This window comes from Oncorhynchus gorbuscha, unplaced genomic scaffold (genome assembly GCF_021184085.1).
Source record: "Oncorhynchus gorbuscha isolate QuinsamMale2020 ecotype Even-year unplaced genomic scaffold, OgorEven_v1.0 Un_scaffold_569, whole genome shotgun sequence".
NCBI classification, from domain to species: domain Eukaryota; kingdom Metazoa; phylum Chordata; class Actinopteri; order Salmoniformes; family Salmonidae; genus Oncorhynchus; species Oncorhynchus gorbuscha.
The window spans coordinates 143381-162500 of NW_025745403.1; the positions used below are offsets into that span (position 1 = coordinate 143381).

The 19120-nt window shown below is 49.2% G+C and overlaps 1 protein-coding gene across 1 annotated transcript in view; it reads right to left on the bottom strand.

Moving 5' to 3' along the window:
• Nucleotides 1-866: 866 nt before the first annotated feature.
• LOC124018711 (rho GTPase-activating protein SYDE1) overlaps nucleotides 867-19120 on the bottom strand; it is a 57587-nt gene continuing 39333 nt past the window's right edge. The window contains exons 6-10 of the mRNA XM_046334061.1: nucleotides 18360-18589; nucleotides 15181-15307; nucleotides 9239-9441; nucleotides 4464-4746; nucleotides 867-1348 (exon numbers count right to left, since the gene is read on the bottom strand). Of these exons, the coding sequence (XP_046190017.1) occupies nucleotides 876-1348; nucleotides 4464-4746; nucleotides 9239-9441; nucleotides 15181-15307; nucleotides 18360-18589 (1316 nt within the window). The 3' untranslated portion in view covers nucleotides 867-875. The remainder of the gene's footprint in view (nucleotides 1349-4463; nucleotides 4747-9238; nucleotides 9442-15180; nucleotides 15308-18359; nucleotides 18590-19120) is intronic.

The following is a 19120-nucleotide window of genomic DNA, read 5'->3' on the forward strand; positions in this document are numbered from 1 at the left end:
TCTCTCTCTCTCTCTCTCTCTCTCTCTCTCTCTCTCTCTCTCTCTCTCTCTCTCTCTCTCTCTCTCTCTCTCTCTCTCTCTCTCTCTCTCTCTCTCTCTCTCTCCTCCTCTCTCCTCTCTCTCCCTCCTCTCTCTCTTCTCTCTCCCTCCTCCTCCCTTTCTCTCCTCTCCTCCCATCTCCCCTCCCCTCTCCTCCTCTTTCCTCCTCCCTCCTCCTCCTTTCTCTCTCCTCTCCCCTCCCTCTCCCTCTCTCCTCCTCTCCTCCTCATCCTCCCTTCTCTCTCTCTCTCCTCCTCTCCTCTCCTTCTCTCTCTTCTCCCCCTCCTCCCTCTCTCTCCTCTCCTCTCTCCTCTCCCCTCCCCTCTCTTCTCCTCTCTCCTCTCCTCCCCTCCTCTCTCCTCTTCTCCTCCCCTCCTCCTCCCTTTCTCTCCTCTCCTCCCATCTCCACTCTTCTCCTTCCTACTCCTCCTCTGTCCTCCTTTCCTCTCCTCCTCTCTCCTCCCCTCCTCTCTCTCTCTTCTCCCCTCATCCTCCTTCCTTCCTCTCCCCTCCCCTCCTTTCCCCTCTTCTCCTCCTCTCCCCTCCTCCTCCTTTCCTCTCCTCTTTTCCTCTCCTCTTCTCCCCTTCTCTTCTCCTCTCCTCCCTTCCTCTCCTACCTCCTCTTCCTCTCCTCTCCTCCCTTCCTCTCCTCCCCTCCCCTCCTCTTCCTCTCCTCTCCTCCCCTCCTCTCCTCTCCTCCTCCTCCTCTCCCCTCTTCTCCTCTCCTCTCCCCTCTTCTCCTCTCCTCTCCTCCTCCTCCCTCCCTCCCTCCTCTCCTCCTCCTCCCCTCTCCTCTCCCCTCCTCCCTCCTCTCTTCCCTCTCCCCCCTCTCCCTCTCAGAGACAGATGTTAATCTGTTTGGACAGCTCTCTCTCCAGGTCTGATATCAGCGTATCAAAGTCTTTGAGACTCAGTCTGCAGGTAAACGGGGCGTCAAAGTCCAGAACTAAGTCGTCTACGTACTGAGTCCACTCCACCTTCTTCACCTCCCTCTCTTCCTCCTCTTCCTCACTGTCGCTCCCTGCCACCTCATCGTAGTCCGCATCGCCTCCGGACAGGAAGTCCCGCCCACACACGCTCCAGTCGCCAGCATACCGGTTACAGGGCGGGCTCTCCAGTCGGCCCCGTCCACGTCGCGACACCACGCCCACGTCGTCCCCCGGGAGGTCCAGAGGCAGCGACAGGCCACGCTGGCAGCGCCGAGGCAGGGGGTTATGGGGCATGGGGGGGGAAGGAGGCACGTCTGAACTGCAGGAGGGCTGGAGGAGGGTGGGAGAGTCGGGGTTGTCTGTCACTCTGTCTGTAGGAACTGAGGAGTGAAGAAGCAAAGAGAGGAAAGGTTTCAAAACCCAGAGATGATGATGTTCTAAACATTTTCACTTAGGGGTGTACTCACTTTTGTTGCCAGCGGTTTAGACATTAATGGCTGTGTGTGGAGTTATTTTGAGGGGACAGCAAATTTACACTGTTATACAAGCTGTACACTCACTACTTTACACTGTAGCAAAGTGTCATTGCTTCAGTGTTGTCACATGAAAAGATATACTCAAATATTTACAAAAATGTGAGGGGTGTACTCACTTTTGTGATATACTGTATATATATATATATATACTAAAGTATGTGGACACCCCTTCAAATTAGTGGATTCGGCTATTTCAGTCACAGCCGTTGCTGACAGGTGTATAAAATCGAGCACACAGCCATGCAATCTCCATAGACAACCAATCTTCATCATTTCAATTTTTCTGAGAATTTTTTTATTTAACCTTTATTTAACTAGTCAGTTAAGAAAAAAATATTATTTAAAATGACGGCCTACCCCAGCCAAACCCTAACCCGGACGACGCTGGGCTAATTGTGTGCCGCCCTATGGGGACTCCCAATCACAGTAGGTGGAATCAAACCAGGGTCTGTAGTGACACCTCTTGCACTGAGATGCCTTAGACCGCTGTGCCACTCGGGAGGCCCCAAAAGTCAGAGCGCCACCTTTCCAACAAGTCAGTTGGTCAAATTTCTGAGCTGCCCCCTGGTCAACTGTAAGTGCCGTTATTGTGAAGTGGAAACGTCTAGGAGCAACAACGGCTCAGCGGCGAAGTGGTAGACCATACGAGCTCACGGAACGGGACCACCGAGTGCTGTAGTGCGTAGCATGCAAAAAATCATCTGCCCTCGGTTGCAACACACAATACCGAGTTCCAAACTGATTCCCGCAGCAATGTTCCAACATCTAGTGGAAAGCCTTCCCAGAAGAGAGAAGGCTGTTATAGCAGCAATGTTCCAACATCTAGTGGAAAGCCTTCCCAGAAGAGTGGAGGCTGTTATAGCAGCATGCAATGTTCCCAGAAGAGTGGAGGCTGTTATAGCAGCAATGTTCCTACATCTAGTGGAAAGCCTTCCCAGAAGAGTGGAGGCTGTTATAGCAGCAATGTTCCAACATCTAGTGGAAAGCCTTCCCAGAAGAGTGGAGGCTGTTATAGCAGCAATGTTCCAACATCTAGTGGAAAGCTTTCCCAGAAGAGTGGAGGCTGTTATAGCAGCAATGTTCCAACATCTAGTGGAAAGCCTTCCCAGAAGACTGGAGGCTGTTATAGCAGCAATGTTCCAACATCTAGTGGAAAGCCTTCCCAGAAGAGTGGAGGCTGTTATAGCAGCAATGTTCCAACATCTAGTGGAAAGCTTTCCCAGAAGACTGGAGGCTGTTATAGCAGCAATGTTCCAACATCTAGTGGAAAGCCTTCCCAGAAGAGTGGAGGCTGTTATAGCAGCAATGTTCCAACATCTAGTGGAAAGCCTTCCCAGAAGATGGAGGCTGTTATAGCAGCAATGTTCCAACATCTAGTGGAAAGCCTTCCCAGAAGAGTGGAGGCTGTTATAGCAGCAATGTTCCAACATCTAGTGGAAAGCCTTCCCAGAAGAGTGGAGGCTGTTATAGCAGCAATGTTCCAACATCTAGTGGAAAGCCTTCCCAGAAGAGTGGAGGCTGTTATAGCAGCAATGTTCCAACATCTAGTGGAAAGCCTTCCCAGAAGAGTGGAGGCTGTTATAGCAATGTTCCAACATCTAGTGGAAAGCCTTCCCAGAAGAGTGGAGGCTGTTATAGCAGCAATGTTCCAACATCTAGTGGAAAGCCTTCCCAGAAGAGTGGAGGCTGTTATAGCAGCAATGTTCCAACATCTAGTGGAAAGCCTTCCCAGGAGGGTGGAGGCTGTTATAGCAGCAATGTTCCTACATCTAGTGGAAAGCCTTCCCAGAAGAGTGGAGGCTGTTATAGCAGCAATGTTCCAACATCTAGTGGAAAGCCTTCCCAGAAGAGTGGAGGCTGTTATAGCAGCAATGTTCCAACATCTAGTGGAAAGCCTTCCCAGAAGAGTGGAGGCTGTTATAGCAGCATTGTTCCAACATCTAGTGGAAAGCCTTCCCAGAAGAGTGGAGGCTGTTATAGCAGCAATGTTCCAACATCTAGTGGAAAGCCTTCCCAGAAGAGTGGAGGCTGTTATAGCAGCATTGTTCCAACATCTAGTGGAAAGCCTTCCCAGAAGAGTGGAGGCTGTTATAGCAGCATTGTTCCAACATCTAGTGGAAAGCCTTCCCAGAAGAGTGGAGGCTGTTATAGCAGCATTGTTCCAACATCTAGTGGAAAGCCTTCCCAGAAGAGTGGAGGCTGTTATAGCAGCATTGTTCCAACATCTAGTGGAAAGCCTTCCCAGAAGAGTGGAGGCTGTTATAGCAGCAATGTTCCTACATCTAGTGGAAAGCCTTCCCAGAAGAGTGGAGGCTGTTATAGCAGCATTGTTCCAACATCTAGTGGAAAGCCTTCCCAGAAGAGTGGAGGCTGTTATAGCAGCAATGTTCCAACATCTAGTGGAAAGCCTTCCCAGAAGAGTGGAGGCTGTTATAGCAGCAATGTTCCAACATCTAGTGGAAAGCCTTCCCAGAAGAGTGGAGGCTGTTATAGCAGATGATTTTGAATGAGATGTTTGACGAGCAGGTGTACTTTTGGCCTCTTACCCTATACGGTGCATTCAGAAAGTATTCAGACCCCTTGGGGTATTGTGATGTCATTATGGGGTATTGTGATGTCATTATGGGGTATTGTGATGTCATTATGGGGTATTGTGATGTCATTATGGGGTATTGTGATGTCATTATGGGGTATTGTGATGTCATTATGGGGTATTGTCTGCAGATTGATGAGGGGAAAAAACTATTTAATATATTTTAGAATAAGGCTGTAACGTAACAACGTGGGGAAAAAGTCAAGGGGTCTGAATACTTTCCAAAGGCCCTGAATAGTACAGTATCACTAGGAAACGGGAAGACTGGTTGAAACGACAAAGATATTTCTCTGGTTGTAGTGAGGTCATATTCATCAGTTTGGACCGTTGGAAATGTCGGCCCACTCTGTCCCAACAGACACTTACTGGGCCAGAGCTGCAACAGGTAATGCAAGGCCTCGATGTGTCTCTTGAAGTCCACAGCACTGGCGATCTCCTCGCTGTGAGCAAAACTCCGTCCGCCCCTTCCACAGCTCTCCCTGCGCCCGCCCTGACCGCCCTGTCCTGGTGCAGTGGGTCTCCAGGACTCCTGGGTGGGGGTCAGGAGCACCGGGCCGAAACACACAGCCAGGTTCTGACAGTTCATTCGGTTACAGTCACTGTAGGAGGCAACGAGGCTCAGATGGTCCAGGAGCAGAGAGAGGGTGGCCTGGGGAGAGAGGGGAGAGAGAAGATGGTTAGACAGGGTGGCCTGGGGAGAGAGGGGAGAGAGGGGAGAGAGAAGAGGGTTAGACAGGGTGGCCTGGAGAGAGAGGGGAGAGAGAGGAGAGGGTTAGATGGGGAGGACTGGAGGAGACAGCAAGGCTCAGATGGTCCAGGAGCAGAGAGAGGGAGAGAAGAGGGTTGGACAGGGAGGACTAAAGAGAGAGGGGAGAGAGAGAAGAGGGTTGGACAGGGAGAACTGGAGAGAGAGAGAAGAGGGTTAGACAGGGAGGACTGGAGAGAGGGGAGAGAGAAGAGGGTTAGACAGGGAGGACTGGAGAGAGAGGGGAGAGAGAAGAGGGTTAGACAGGGAGGACTGGGGAGAGAGGGGAGAGAAAGAGGGTTGGACAGGGAGGACTGGAGAGAGAGAGAAGAGGGTTAGACAGGGAGGACTGGAGGAGGCAACAAGGCTCAGATGGTCCAGGAGCAGAGAGAGGGTGGCCTGGAGAGAGGGGAGAGAGAGAAGAGGGTTGGACAGGGAGGACTGGAGAAAGAGAGAAGAGGGTTAGACAGGGAGGACTGGAGAGAGAGAAGAGGGTTGGACAGGGAGGACTGGAGAGAGAGAGAAGAGGGTTGGACAGGGAGGACTAAAGAGAGAGGGGAGAGAGAGAAGAGGGTTGGACAGGGAGAACTGGAGAGAGAGAGAAGAGGGTTAGACAGGGAGGACTGGGGAGAGAGGGGAGAGAGAAGAGGGTTAGACAGGGAGGACTGGAGAGAGAGGGGAGAGAGAAGAGGGTTAGACAGGGAGGACTGGAGAGAGAGGGGAGAGAGAAGAGGGTTAGACAGGGAGGACTGGAGAGAGAGGGGAGAGAGAAGAGGGTTAGACAGGGAGGACTAGAGAGAGAGGGGAGAGAGAAGAGGGTTAGACAGGGAGGACTAGAGAGAGAGGGGAGAGAGAAGAGGGTTAGACAGGGAGGACTGGAGAGAGAGGGGAGAGAGAAGAGGGTTAGACAGGGAGGACTGGGGAGAGAGGGGAGAGAGAAGAGGGTTAGACAGGGAGGACTGGAGAGAGAGGGGAGAGAGAAGAGGGTTAGACAGGGAGGACTGGGGAGAGAGAGAAGAGGGTTAGACAAGGTTAACTCTACCTAACCCTATCTAACCCTACCTAACCCTATCTAACCCTACCTAACCCTATCTAACCCTCTATAACCCTACCTAACCCTACCTAACCCTATCTAACCCTACCTAACCCTACCTAACCCTACCTAACCCTACCTAAACCTACCTAACCCTATGCTAACAAACTGATAACCCTACAAACTGAAGTGGTGTTGCCCTACAAACTGATGGAAGTGGTGTTAACCCTACAAACTAACCCTCTATACAAACTGACCTAACCCTATACAAACTGAACCCTACCTGGAACCCTGACTGATGGAAGTGGTGTTGCTAACCCTACAAACTGATGGACAAACTTGCTATACAAACTGATGGAGAGTGGTGTTGCTATACAAACTGATGGAGAGTGGTGTTGCTATACAAACTGATGGAGAGTGGTGTTGCTCTACAAACTGATGGAGAGTGGTGTTGCTATACAAACTGATGGAGAGTGGTGTTGCTATGCAAACTGATGGAGAGTGGTGTTGCTCTACAAACTGATGGAGAGTTGCTCTACAAACTGATGTTGCTGCTACAAACTGATGGAGAGTGGTGTTGCTATACAAACTGATGGAGAGTGGTGTTGCTATACAAACTGATGGAGAGTGGTGTTGCTCTACAAACTGATGGAGAGTGGTGTTGCTCTACAAACTGATGGAGAGTGGTGTTGCTATACAAACTGATGGAGAGTGGTGTTGCTATACAAACTGATGGAGAGTGGTGTTGCTATACAAACTGATGGAGAGTGGTGTTGCTATACAAACTGATGGAGAGTGGTGTTGCTATACAAACTGATGGAGAGTGGTGTTGCTCTACAAACTGATGGAGAGTGGTGCTGCTATACAAACTGATGGAGAGTGGTGTTGCTCTACAAACTGATGGAGAGTGGTGTTGCTATACAAACTGATGGAGAGTGGTGTTGCTATACAAACTGATGGAGAGTGGTGTTGCTCTACAAACTGATGGAGAGTGGATGTTGTTGCTACAAACTGATGGAGAGTGGTGTTGCTCTACAAACTGATGGAGAGTGGTGTTGCTATACAAACTGATGGAGAGTGGTGTTGCTATACAAACTGATGGAGAGTGGTGTTGCTCTACAAACTGATGGAGAGTGGTGTTGCTATACAAACTGATGGAGAGTGGTGTTGCTATACAAACTGATGAGTGGTGTTGCTATACAAACTGATGGAGAGTGGTGTTGCTCTACAAACTGATGGAGAGTGGTGTTGCTATACAAACTGATGGAGAGTGGTGTTGCTATACAAACTGATGGAGAGTGGTGTTGCTATACAAACTGATGGAGAGTGGTGTTGCTATACAAACTGATGGAGAGTGGTGTTGCTATACAAACTGATGGAGAGTGGTGTTGCTATACAAACTGATGGAGAGTGGTGTTGCTATACAAACTGATGGAGAGTGGTGTTGCTATACAAACTGATGGAGAGTGGTGTTGCTATACAAACTGATGGAGAGTGGTGTTGCTATACAAACTGATGGAGAGTGGTGTTGCTCTACAAACTGATGGAGAGTGGTGCTGCTATACAAACTGATGGAGAGTGGTGTTGCTATACAAACTGATGGAGAGTGGTGTTGCTGATATACAAACTGATGGAAAGATGAGTGTGTTGCTATACAAACTGATGGAGAGTGGTGTTGCTATACAAACTGATGGAGAGTGGTGTTGCTATACAAACTGATGGAGAGTGGTGCTGCTATACAAACTGATGGAGAGTGGTGTTGCTATACAAACTGATGGAGAGTGGTGTTGCTATACAAACTGATGGAGAGTGGTGTTGCTATACAAACTGATGGAAAGTGGTGTTGGGGGTAAAACATACGACATTATAAAATCCATGTACCCAACAATTGTGCGGTTAAAATTGGCAAAAAACACACACATTTCTTCACACAGGGTCGTGGGGTGAGACAGGGGTGCAGTTTAAGCCCCACCCTCTTCAACATATATATATCAACGAATTGGCGCGGGCACTAGAACAGTCTGCAGCACCCGGCCTCACCCTTCTAGAATCTGAAGTCAAATGTCTGCTGTTTGCTGATGATCTGGTGCTTCTGTCACCAACCAAGGAGGGCCTACAGCAGCACCTAGATCTTCTGCACAGATTCTGTCAGACCTGGGCCCTGACAGACCTGGGCCCTGACAGTAAATCTCAGTAAGACAAAAATAATGGTGTTCCAAAAAAGGTCCAGTCGCCAGGACCACAATTACAAATTCCATCAAGACACCGTTGCCCTAAAGCACACAAAAAACTATACATACCTTGGCCTAAACATCAGCGCCACAGGTAACTTCCACAAAGCTGTGAACGATCTGAGAGACAAGGCAAGAAGGGCATTCTATGCCATCAAAAGGAACATAAAATTTAACTTACCATCGAGGATCTGGGTAAAAATACTTGAATCAGTTATAGAACCCATTGCCCTTTATGGTTGTGAGGTCTGGGGTCCGCTCACCAACCAAGACTTCACAAAATGGGACAAACACCAAATTGAGACTCTGCACGCAGAATTCAGAAAAAATATCCTCTGTGTAAAACGTAGAACACCAAATAATGCATGCAGAGCAGAATTAGGCCGATACCCACTAATTATCAAAATCCAGAAAAGAGCTGCTAAATTCTACAACCACCTAAAAGGAAGCGATTCCCAAACCTTCCATAACAAAGCCATCACCTACAGAGAGATGAACCTGGAGAAGAGTCCCCTAAGCAAGCTGGTCCTGGGGCTCTGTTCACAAACACAAACACACCCCACAGAGTCCCAGGACAGCAGCACAATTAGACCCAACCAAATCATGAGAAAACAAAAAGATAATTACTTGACACATTGGAAATAATTAATTTTAAAAAACAGAGCAAACTAGAATGCTATTTGGCCCTAAACAGAGAGTACACACAGCGGCAGAATACCTGAGCACTGTGACTGACCCAAACTGAAGGAATTTGAGAGAGAGATACAGACTGACTGACAGAGAGACAGACAGAGAGACAGACAGAGAGAGACACAGAGAGAGACAGACTGACAGACAGAGAGACATGTACCCACCCTCTCTGGTTCAGGCAGAGAGATGCAGAAAGAGAGACAGAGAGACAGACAGAGAGAGAGACAGAGAGAGAGACAGAGAGACAGACAGAAAGAGAGACAGAGAGACAGACAGAGAGAGACATGTACCCACCCTCTCTGGTTCAGGCAGAGAGAGACAGAGAGAGAGACCCAGAGACAGACAGAGAGAGACATCTACCCACCCTCTCTGGTTCAGGCAGACATTGCAGTAGGGCCAGACAGAGAGACAGAGAGACAGACAGAGAGAGACATCTACCCACCCTCTCTGGTTCAGGCAGACATTGCAGGAGGGCCACGGTGCTCTGAGAGCGCTGTACGTCTCCCTCGCTCCTGCCAGGAGAGGAGGTTCCAGGGGAGGAGCGAGAAGGAGGAGGTCTCAGAGACATGGCCTCCAAAACCACCTCGTACAAGGTCCTGGTGATAAGGGAGGACGGCAGCTCACGTAGGTAGTCCTTCAGAATGCCTGAACATAAACATCAGCAGGAAGGAATGAAAACAAAAGGTTTAACTACGACCCCAAACCCCCTACAGCTTCCTTTTACGAGGATCAGTTTCATTTGGGCAAATATATTGGTAAGGCTTCATCTAAGGTTTAACTACGACCAAACCCCAAACCCTCCTACAGCTTCCTTTTACGAGGATCAGTTACATTTGGTCAAATATATTGGTAAGGCTTCATCTAAGGTTTAACTACGACCCCAAACCCCCTACAGCTTCCTTTTACGAGGATCAGTTACATTTGGGCAAATATATTGGTAAGGCTTCATCTAAGGTTTAACTACGACCCCAAACCCCCTACAGCTTCCTTTTACGAGGATCAGTTTCATTTGGTCAAATATATTGGTAAGGCTTCATCTAAGGTTTAACTACGACCCCAAACCCCCTACAGCTTCCTTTTACGAGGATCAGTTTCATTTGGGCAAATATATTGGTAAGGCTTCATCTAATGTTTAACTACGACCAAACCCCAAACCCCCTACAGCTTCCTTTTACGAAGATCAGTTACATTTGGGCAAATATATTGGTAAGGCTTCATCTAAGGTTTAACTACGACCCCAAACCCTCCTACAGCTTCCTTTTACGAGGATCAGTTACATTTGGTCAAATATATTGGTAAGGCTTCATCTAAGGCAGGTATGTTTTATAAGTTGGTATGAGCAGTGTCGGGGGAAGCTACTCTGGAAATAGAGTTTACCAACCTATCAAATAACTTCACACTGGAAGAAGCTACGCTACCCTTTAAGAAAAAATACAATTCACTGAGACAACATTTGACCATCGAACAAGTAGTTCACTACATCCAAAACTGCTTTGTGTAAAATGATCCTTACAGTGTGTAAATACGACATGTCATAGACTACACATGGCAAGAACAGATCCCTTCGGATCTAGTGATACTGTCAGGGCCTTTGAAAAGTATTCAGACCCCTTGACTTTATCCACATGTTGTTACATTACAGCCTTATTATTCTAAAATGGATTCAATTGTTTGTGTTCCTCATCAATATACACATAATACACCATAATGACATCACAATACACCATAATGACATCACAATACACCATAATGACATCACAATACACCATAATGACATCACAATACCCCATAATGACATCACAATACCCCATAATGAAAAAGCGAAAACAGGTTTTTGAAATTACTGTTTTTGCAAATAAAACAGAAATAACTTATTTACATAAGTATTCAGACCCTTTTCCTATGAGACTCTAAATGGAGCTCAGGTGCATCCTGTTTCCATTGATCATCCTTGAGATGTTTCTACAACTTGATTGGAGTCCACCTGTGGTAAATTCTTTTGATTGGACATTATTTGGAAATGCACAGACCTGTCTATATATTGAAAAAAATATATATATATTATATATATGTGGTTCTGTCCTGGAGCTGTTCTTGTCTCATTAACGTTCTGTATTAGGCCATGTTTCATGTTTTGTGTGGACCCCAGGAAGTGTAGGGATCCTAAAAATATATAAACTACTCAATACCAAAAGGCATCGAAAGGTTTCTCAGACCATGACAAACAAGATTCTCTGGTCTGATGAAACCAAGATTGAAATCTTTGGACTGAATTCCAAGCGTCTCGTCTGGAGGAAATCTGGCACCATCCCTACGGTGAAGCATGGTGGTGGCAGCATCATGCTATGGGGATGTTCTTCAGGGACTGGGAGACTAGTCAAGATCGAGGGAAAGATGAACGGAGCAAAGTACAGAGAGATACTTGATGAAAACCTGCTCCAGAGCACTCAGGACCTCAGACTGGGGCGAAGGGGACTGACCTGTGATGAGGTTGATGCTAATAGAGACTGGTGTAGGGGGACAGGGGACTGACCTGTGATGAGGTTGATGCTGATAGAGACTGGTGTAGGGGGACAGGGGACTGACCTGTGATGAGGTTGATGCTGATAGAGAATGGTGTAGGGGGACAGGGGACTGACCTGTGATGAGGTTGATGCTGATAGAGACTGGTGTAGGGGGACAGGAGACTGACCTGTGATGACGTTGATGCTGATAGAGACTGGTGTAGGGGGACAGGGGACTGACCTGTGATGAGGTTGATGCTGATAGAGACTGGTGTAGGGGGACAGGGGACTGACCAGGATAGACTGGTGTAGGGGGACAGGGGACTGACCTAGATAGAGACTGGTGTAGGGGGACAGGGGACTGACCTGGATAGAGACTGGTGTAGGGGGACAGGGGACTGACTTGTGATGAGGTTGATAGAGACTGGTGTAGGGGGACAGGGGACTGACCTGGATAGAGACTGGTGTAGGGGGACAGGGGACTGACCTGTGATGAGGTTGATAGAGACTGGTGTAGGGGGACAGGGGACTGACCTGGATAGAGACTGGTGTAGGGGGACAGGGGACAGACCTGTGATGAGGTTGATAGAGACTGGTGTAGGGGGACAGGGGACTGACCTGGATAGAGACTGGTGTAGGGGGACAGGGGACTGACCTGTGATGAGGTTGATAGAGACTGGTGTAGGGGGACAGGGGACTGACCTGGATAGAGACTGGTGTAGGGGGACAGGGGACTGACCTGTGATGAGGTTGATAGAGACTGGTGTAGGGGGACAGGGGACTGACCTGGATAGAGACTGGTGTAGGGGGACAGGGGACAGACCTGTGATGAGGTTGATAGAGACTGGTGTAGGGGGACAGGGGACTGACCTGGATAGAGACTGGTGTAGGGGGACAGGGGACAGACCTGTGATGAGGTTGATAGAGACTGGTGTAGGGGGACAGGGGACTGACCTGGATAGAGACTGGTGTAGGGGGACAGGGGACTGACCTGTGATGAGGTTGATAGAGACTGGTGTAGGGGGACAGGGGACTGACCTGGATAGAGACTGGTGTAGGGGGACAGGGGACTGACCTGTGATGAGGTTGATAGAGACTGGTGTAGGGGGACAGGGGACTGACCTGGATAGAGACTGGTGTAGGGGGACAGGGGACTGACCTGTGATGAGGTTGATAGAGACTGGTGTAGGGGGACAGGGGACTGACCTGGATAGAGACTGGTGTAGGGGGACAGGGGACAGACCTGTGATGAGGTTGATAGAGACTGGTGTAGGGGGACAGGGGACTGACCTGGATAGAGACTGGTGTAGGGGGACAGGGGACTGACCTGTGATGAGGTTGATAGAGACTGGTGTAGGGGGACAGGGGACTGACCTGGATAGAGACTGGTGTAGGGGGACAGGGGACTGACCTGTGATGAGGTTGATAGAGACTGGTGTAGGGGGACAGGGGACTGACCTGGATAGAGACTGGTGTAGGGGGACAGGGGACTGACCTGGATAGAGACTGGTGTAGGGGGACAGGGGACTGACCTGTGATGAGGTTGATAGAGACTGGTGTAGGGGGACAGGGGACTGACCTGTGATGAGGTTGATAGAGACTGGTGTAGGGGGACAGGGGACTGACCTGTGATGATGTTGATGCTGATAGAGACTGGTGTAGGGGGACAGGGGACTGACCTGTGATGATGTTGATGCTGATAGAGACTGGTGTAGGGGGACAGGGGACTGACCAGGATAGACTGGTGTAGGGGGACAGGGGACTGACCTGTGATGAGGTTGATGCTGATAGAGACTGGTGTAGGGGGACAGGGGACTGACCTGTGATGATGTTGATGCTGATAGAGACTGGTGTAGAGGGACAGGGGACTGACCTGTGATGATGTTGATGCTGATAGAGACTGGTGTAGGGGGACAGGGGACTGACCTGTATAGACTGGTGTAGGGGGACAGGGGACTGACCTGTATAGACTGGTGTAGGCGGACAGGGGACTGACCTGTATAGACTGGTGTAGGGGGACAGGGGACTGACCTGTATAGACTGGTGTAGGGGGACAGGGGACTGACCTGTATAGACTGGTGTAGGGGACAGGGGACTGACCTGTATAGACTGGTGTAGGGGGACAGGGGACTGACCTGTATAGACTGGTGTAGGGGGACAGGGGACTGACCTGTATAGACTGGTGTAGGGGGACAGGGGACTGACCTGTATAGACTGGTGTAGGGGGACAGGGGACTGACCTGTATAGACTGGTGTAGGGGGACAGGGGACTGACCTGTATAGACTGGTGTAGGGGGACAGGGGACTGACCTGTATAGACTGGTGTAGGGGGACAGGGGACTGACCTGTATAGACTGGTGTAGGGGGGGACAGGGGACTGACCTGTATAGACTGGTGTAGGGGGACAGGGGACTGACCTGTATAGACTGGTGTAGGGGGACAGGGGACTGACCTGTATAGACTGGTGTAGGGGGACAGGGGACTGACCTGTATAGACTGGTGTAGGGGGACAGGGGACTGACCTGTATAGACTGGTGTAGGGGGACAGGGGACTGACCTGTATAGACTGGTGTAGGGGGACAGGGGACTGACCTGTATAGACTGGTGTAGGGGGACAGGGGGGGACTGACCTGTATAGACTGGTGTAGGGGGACAGGGGACTGACCTGTATAGACTGGTGTAGGGGGACAGGGGACTGACCTGTATAGACTGGTGTAGGGGGACAGGGGACTGACCTGTATAGACTGGTGTAGGGGGACAGGGGACTGACCTGTATAGACTGGTGTAGGGGGACAGGGGACTGACCTGTATAGACTGGTGTAGGGGGACAGGGGACTGACCTGTATAGACTGGTGTAGGGGGACAGGGGACTGACCTGTATAGACTGGTGTAGGGGGACAGGGGACTGACCTGTATAGACTGGTGTAGGGGGACAGGGGACTGACCTGTATAGACTGGTGTAGGGGGACAGGGGACTGACCTGTATAGACTGGTGTAGGGGGACAGGGGGGGACTGACCTGTATAGACTGGTGTAGGGGGACAGGGGACTGACCTGTATAGACTGGTGTAGGGGGACAGGGGACTGACCTGTATAGACTGGTGTAGGGGGACAGGGGACTGACCTGTATAGACTGGTGTAGGGGGACAGGGGACTGACCTGTATAGACTGGTGTAGGGGGACAGGGGACTGACCTGTATAGACTGGTGTAGGGGGACAGGGGACTGACCTGTATAGACTGGTGTAGGGGGACAGGGGACTGACCTGTATAGACTGGTAGGGGGACAGGGGGGGACTGGTGTAGGGGGACAGGGGACTGACCTGTATAGACTGGTGTAGGGGGACAGGGGACTGACCTGTATAGACTGGTGTAGGGGGACAGGGGACTGACCTGTATAGACTGGTGTAGGGGGACAGGGGACTGACCTGTATAGACTGGTGTAGGGGGACAGGGGACTGACCTGTATAGACTGGTGTAGGGGGACAGGGGACTGACCTGTATAGACTGGTGTAGGGGGACAGGGGACTGACCTGTATAGACTGGTGTAGGGGGACAGGGGACTGACCTGTATAGACTGGTGTAGGGGGACAGGGGACTGACCTGTATAGACTGGTGTAGGGGGACAGGGGACTGACCTGTATAGACTGGTGTAGGGGGACAGGGGACTGACCTGTATAGACTGGTGTAGGGGGACAGGGGACTGACCTGTATAGACTGGTGTAGGGGGACAGGGGACTGACCTGTATAGACTGGTGTAGGGGGACAGGGGACTGACCTGTATAGACTGGTGTAGGGGGACAGGGGACTGACCTGTATAGACTGGTGTAGGGGGACAGGGGACTGACCTGTATAGACTGGTGTAGGGGGACAGGGGACTGACCTGTGATCACATTGATGTCAGGATAAACCTCTTCATTCAGGCTGACAGCAGCGCTGTCCCTCTCAAACGCGTCTCTCAGTTCCTTCTTCACTGCAGCTGATCCACACAGACGGTACAGACCCACCACCTACAGACAGACAGACAGACAGACAGACAGACAGACAGACAGACAGACAGACAGACAGACAGACAGACAGACAGACAGACAGACAGACAGACAGACAGGCAGGCAGGCAGGCAGGCAGGCAGGCAGACAGGCAGACAGACAGACAGACAGACAGACAGACAGACAGACAGACAGACAGACCCTTTAGGTTGTGGTTATTGTCCTGTGTATGAAACAGTGTAAATGAGGGGGGTTGTTGTCCTGTGTATGAAACAGTGTAAATGAGGGGGGTTGTTGTCCTGTGTATTAAACAGTGTAAATAAACAGTGGGGGGGTTGTTGTCCTGTGTATTAAACAGTGTAAATGAGGGGGTTGTTGTCCTGTAAGGGGGTTGTTGTCCTGTGTATGAAACAGTGTAAATAAAGGGGTTGTTGTCCTGTGTATGAAACAGTGTAAATGATGAGGGGGTTGTTGTCCTGTGTATTAAACAGTGTAAATGAGGGGGTTGTTGTCCTGTGTATTAAACAGTGTAAATGAGGGGGTTGTTGTCCTGTGTATGAAACAGTGTAAATAAGGGGGTTGTTGTCCTGTGTATGAAACAGTGTAAATGATGAGGGGGTTGTTGTCCTGTGTATTAAACAGTGTAAATGATGAGGGGGTTGTTGTCCTGTGTATTAAACAGTGTAAATGAGGGGGGTTGTTGTCCTGTGTATTAAACAGTGTAAATGAGGGGGTTGTTGTCCTGTGTATGAAACAGTGTAAATGAGGGGGTTGTTGTCCTGTGTATTAAACAGTGTAAATGAGGGGGTTGTTGTCCTGTGTATTAAACAGTGTAAATGAGGGGGTTGTTGTCCTGTGTGGGGTTGTTGTCCTGTGTATTAAACAGTGTAAATGAGGGGGTTGTTGTCCTGTGTATTAAACAGTGTAAATGAGGTGGGGTTGTTGTCCTGTGTATATGAAACAGTGTAAATGAGGTAAATGGGTTGTTGTCCTGTGTATTAAACAGTGTAAATGAGGGGGTTGTTGTCCTGTGTATTAAACAGTGTAAAATGAGGGGGTTGTTGTCCTGTGTATTAAACAGTGTAAATGAGGGGGTTGTTGTCCTGTGTATTAAACAGTGTAAAATGAGGGGGGTTGTTGTCCTGGTATTAAACAGTGTAAATGAGGGGGGTTGTTGTCCTGTGTATTAAACAGTGTAAATGAGGTGGGGGTTGTTGTCCTGTGTATTAAACAGTGTAAATGAGGGGGGTTGTTGTCCTGTGTATTAAACAGTGTAAATGAGGGGGTTGTTGTCCTGTGTATTAAACAGTGTAAATGAGGGGGTTGTTGTCCTGTGTATTAAACAGTGTAAATGAGGGGGTTGTTGTCCTGTGTATGAAACAGTGTAAATGAGGGGGTTGTTGTCCTGTGTATTAAACAGTGTAAATGAGGGGGATGTTGTCCTGTGTATGAAACAGTGTAAATGAAGGGGGTTGTTGTCCTGTGTATTAAACAGTGTAAATGAGGGGGTTGTTGTCCTGTGTATTAAACAGTGTAAATGAGGGGGTTGTTGTCCTGTGTATTAAACAGTGTAAATGAGGGGGTTGTTGTCCTGTGTATTAAACAGTGTAAATGAGGGGGTTGTTGTCCTGTGTATTAAACAGTGTAAATGAGGGGGGTTGTTGTCCTGTGTATTAAACAGTGTAAATGAGGGGGTTGTTGTCCTGTGTATGAAACAGTGTAAATGAAGGGGTTGTTGTCCTGTGTATGACACAGTGTAAATGAAGGGGTTGTTGTCCTGTGTATTAAACAGTGTAAATGAGGGGGGTTGTTGTCCTGTGTATTAAACAGTGTAAATGAGGTGGGGGTTGTTGTGTCCTGTGTATGAAACAGTGTAAATGAGGGGGTTGTTGTCCTGTGTATGAAACAGTGTAAATGAAGGGGGTTGTTGTCCTGTGTATTAAACAGTGTAAATGAAGGGGGTTGTTGTCCTGTGTATTAAACAGTGTAAATGAGGGGGTTGTTGTCCTGTGTATTAAACAGTGTAAATGAGGGGGTTGTTGTCCTGTGTATTAAACAGTGTAAATGAGGGGGTTGTTGTCCTGTGTATTAAACAGTGTAAATGAGGGGGTTGTTGTCCTGTGTATGAAACAGTGTAAATGAGGGGGTTGTTGTCCTGTGTATTAAACAGTGTAAATGATGAGGGGGTTGTTGTCCTGTGTATTAAACAGTGTAAATGAGGGGGTTGTTGTCCTGTGTATTAAACAGTGTAAATGAAGGGGGTTGTTGTCCTGTGTATTAAACAGTGTAAATGAAGGGGGTTGTTGTCCTGTGTATGAAACAGTGTAAATGGTGGGGGTTGTTGTCCTGTGTATGAACAGTGTCAAAATGTAAATGGGGGTTGTTGTCCTGTGTATTAAACAGTGTAAATGAGGTGGGGGTTGTTGTCCTGTGTATGAAACAGTGTAAATGAGGGGGTTGTTGTCCTGTGTATTAAACAGTGTAAATGAGGGGGTTGTTGTCCTGTGTATTAAACAGTGTAAAAATGAAACAGTGTAAATGAGGGGGTTGTTGTCCTGTGTATTAAACAGTGTAAATGAGGGGGTTGTTGTCCTGTGTATTAAACAGTGTAAATGAGGTTGGGGTTGTTGTCCTGTGAGGGGTTGTTGTCCTGTGTATTAAACAGTGTAAATGAGGGGGGTTGTTGTCCTGTGTATTAAACAGTGTAAATGAGGTGAGGGGTTGTTGTCCTGTGTATGAAACAGTGTAAATGAAGGGGGTTGTTGTCCTGTGTATGAAACAGTGTAAATGAGGTGAGGGGTTGTTGTCCTGTGTATGAAACAGTGTAAATGAAGGGGGTTGTTGTCCTGTGTATGAAACAGTGTAAATGAAGGGGGTTGTTGTCCTGTGTATTAAACAGTGTAAATGATGAGGGGGTTGTTGTCCTGTGTGTGAAACAGTGTAAATGAAGGGGGTTGTTGTCCTGTGTATTAAACAGTGTAAATGAAGGGGGTTGTTGTCCTGTGTATGAAACAGTGTAAATGAGGGGGGTTGTTGTCCTGTGTATTAAACAGTGTGCTGTAAACTAACTAACCCTCAGTCCTCTCTTCTGGATCTCAGCCACACTCTTCTGTATGAGCAGAGGAACTGGGGCAGCGGTGTTCTCCTTGTCCACCAGGTGGCGCAGCTCCACTCCAAACACCATGGGGGGGTTGAGGTGGCAGGGTCGGGGGTCGGGGGGCTCCCACTGCTCCAGCAGGGTCAGCTTCACGTACAGTAGACCCCTGGGCTCTAATCTAACGCATATCTGCTGAGACCGAGAGGCTGGGGAAGGAGAGGGACAGAAGGGGAAGGAGAGGGACAGAAGGGGAAGGAGAGGGACAGAAGGGGAAGGAGAGGGACAGAAAGGGAAGGAGAGGAACAGAAGGGGAAGGAGAGGGATAGAAGGGGAAGGAGAGGGACAGAAGGGGAAGGAGAGGGACAGAAGGGGAAGGAGAGGGACAGAAGGGGAAGGAGAGGGACAGAAGGGGAAGGAGAGGGACAGAAGAGGAAGGAGAGGGACAGAAGGGGAAGGAGAGGGACAGAAGAGATAGCAGAAGGGGAAGGAGAGGAACAGAAGAGATAGCAGAAGGGGAAGGAGAGGGACACAAGAGATAGCAGAAGGGGAAGGAGAGGGAGAGAAGGGGAGGGAGAGGGACAGAAGAGATAGCAGAAGGGGAAGGAGAGGGACAGAAGGGGAAGGAGCGGGAGAGTAGGGGAAGGAGAGGGAGAGAAGGGGAAGGAGAGGGACAGAAGGGGAAGGAGAGGGAGAGAAGGGGAGGGAGAGGGACAGAAGAGATAGCAGAAGGGGAAGGA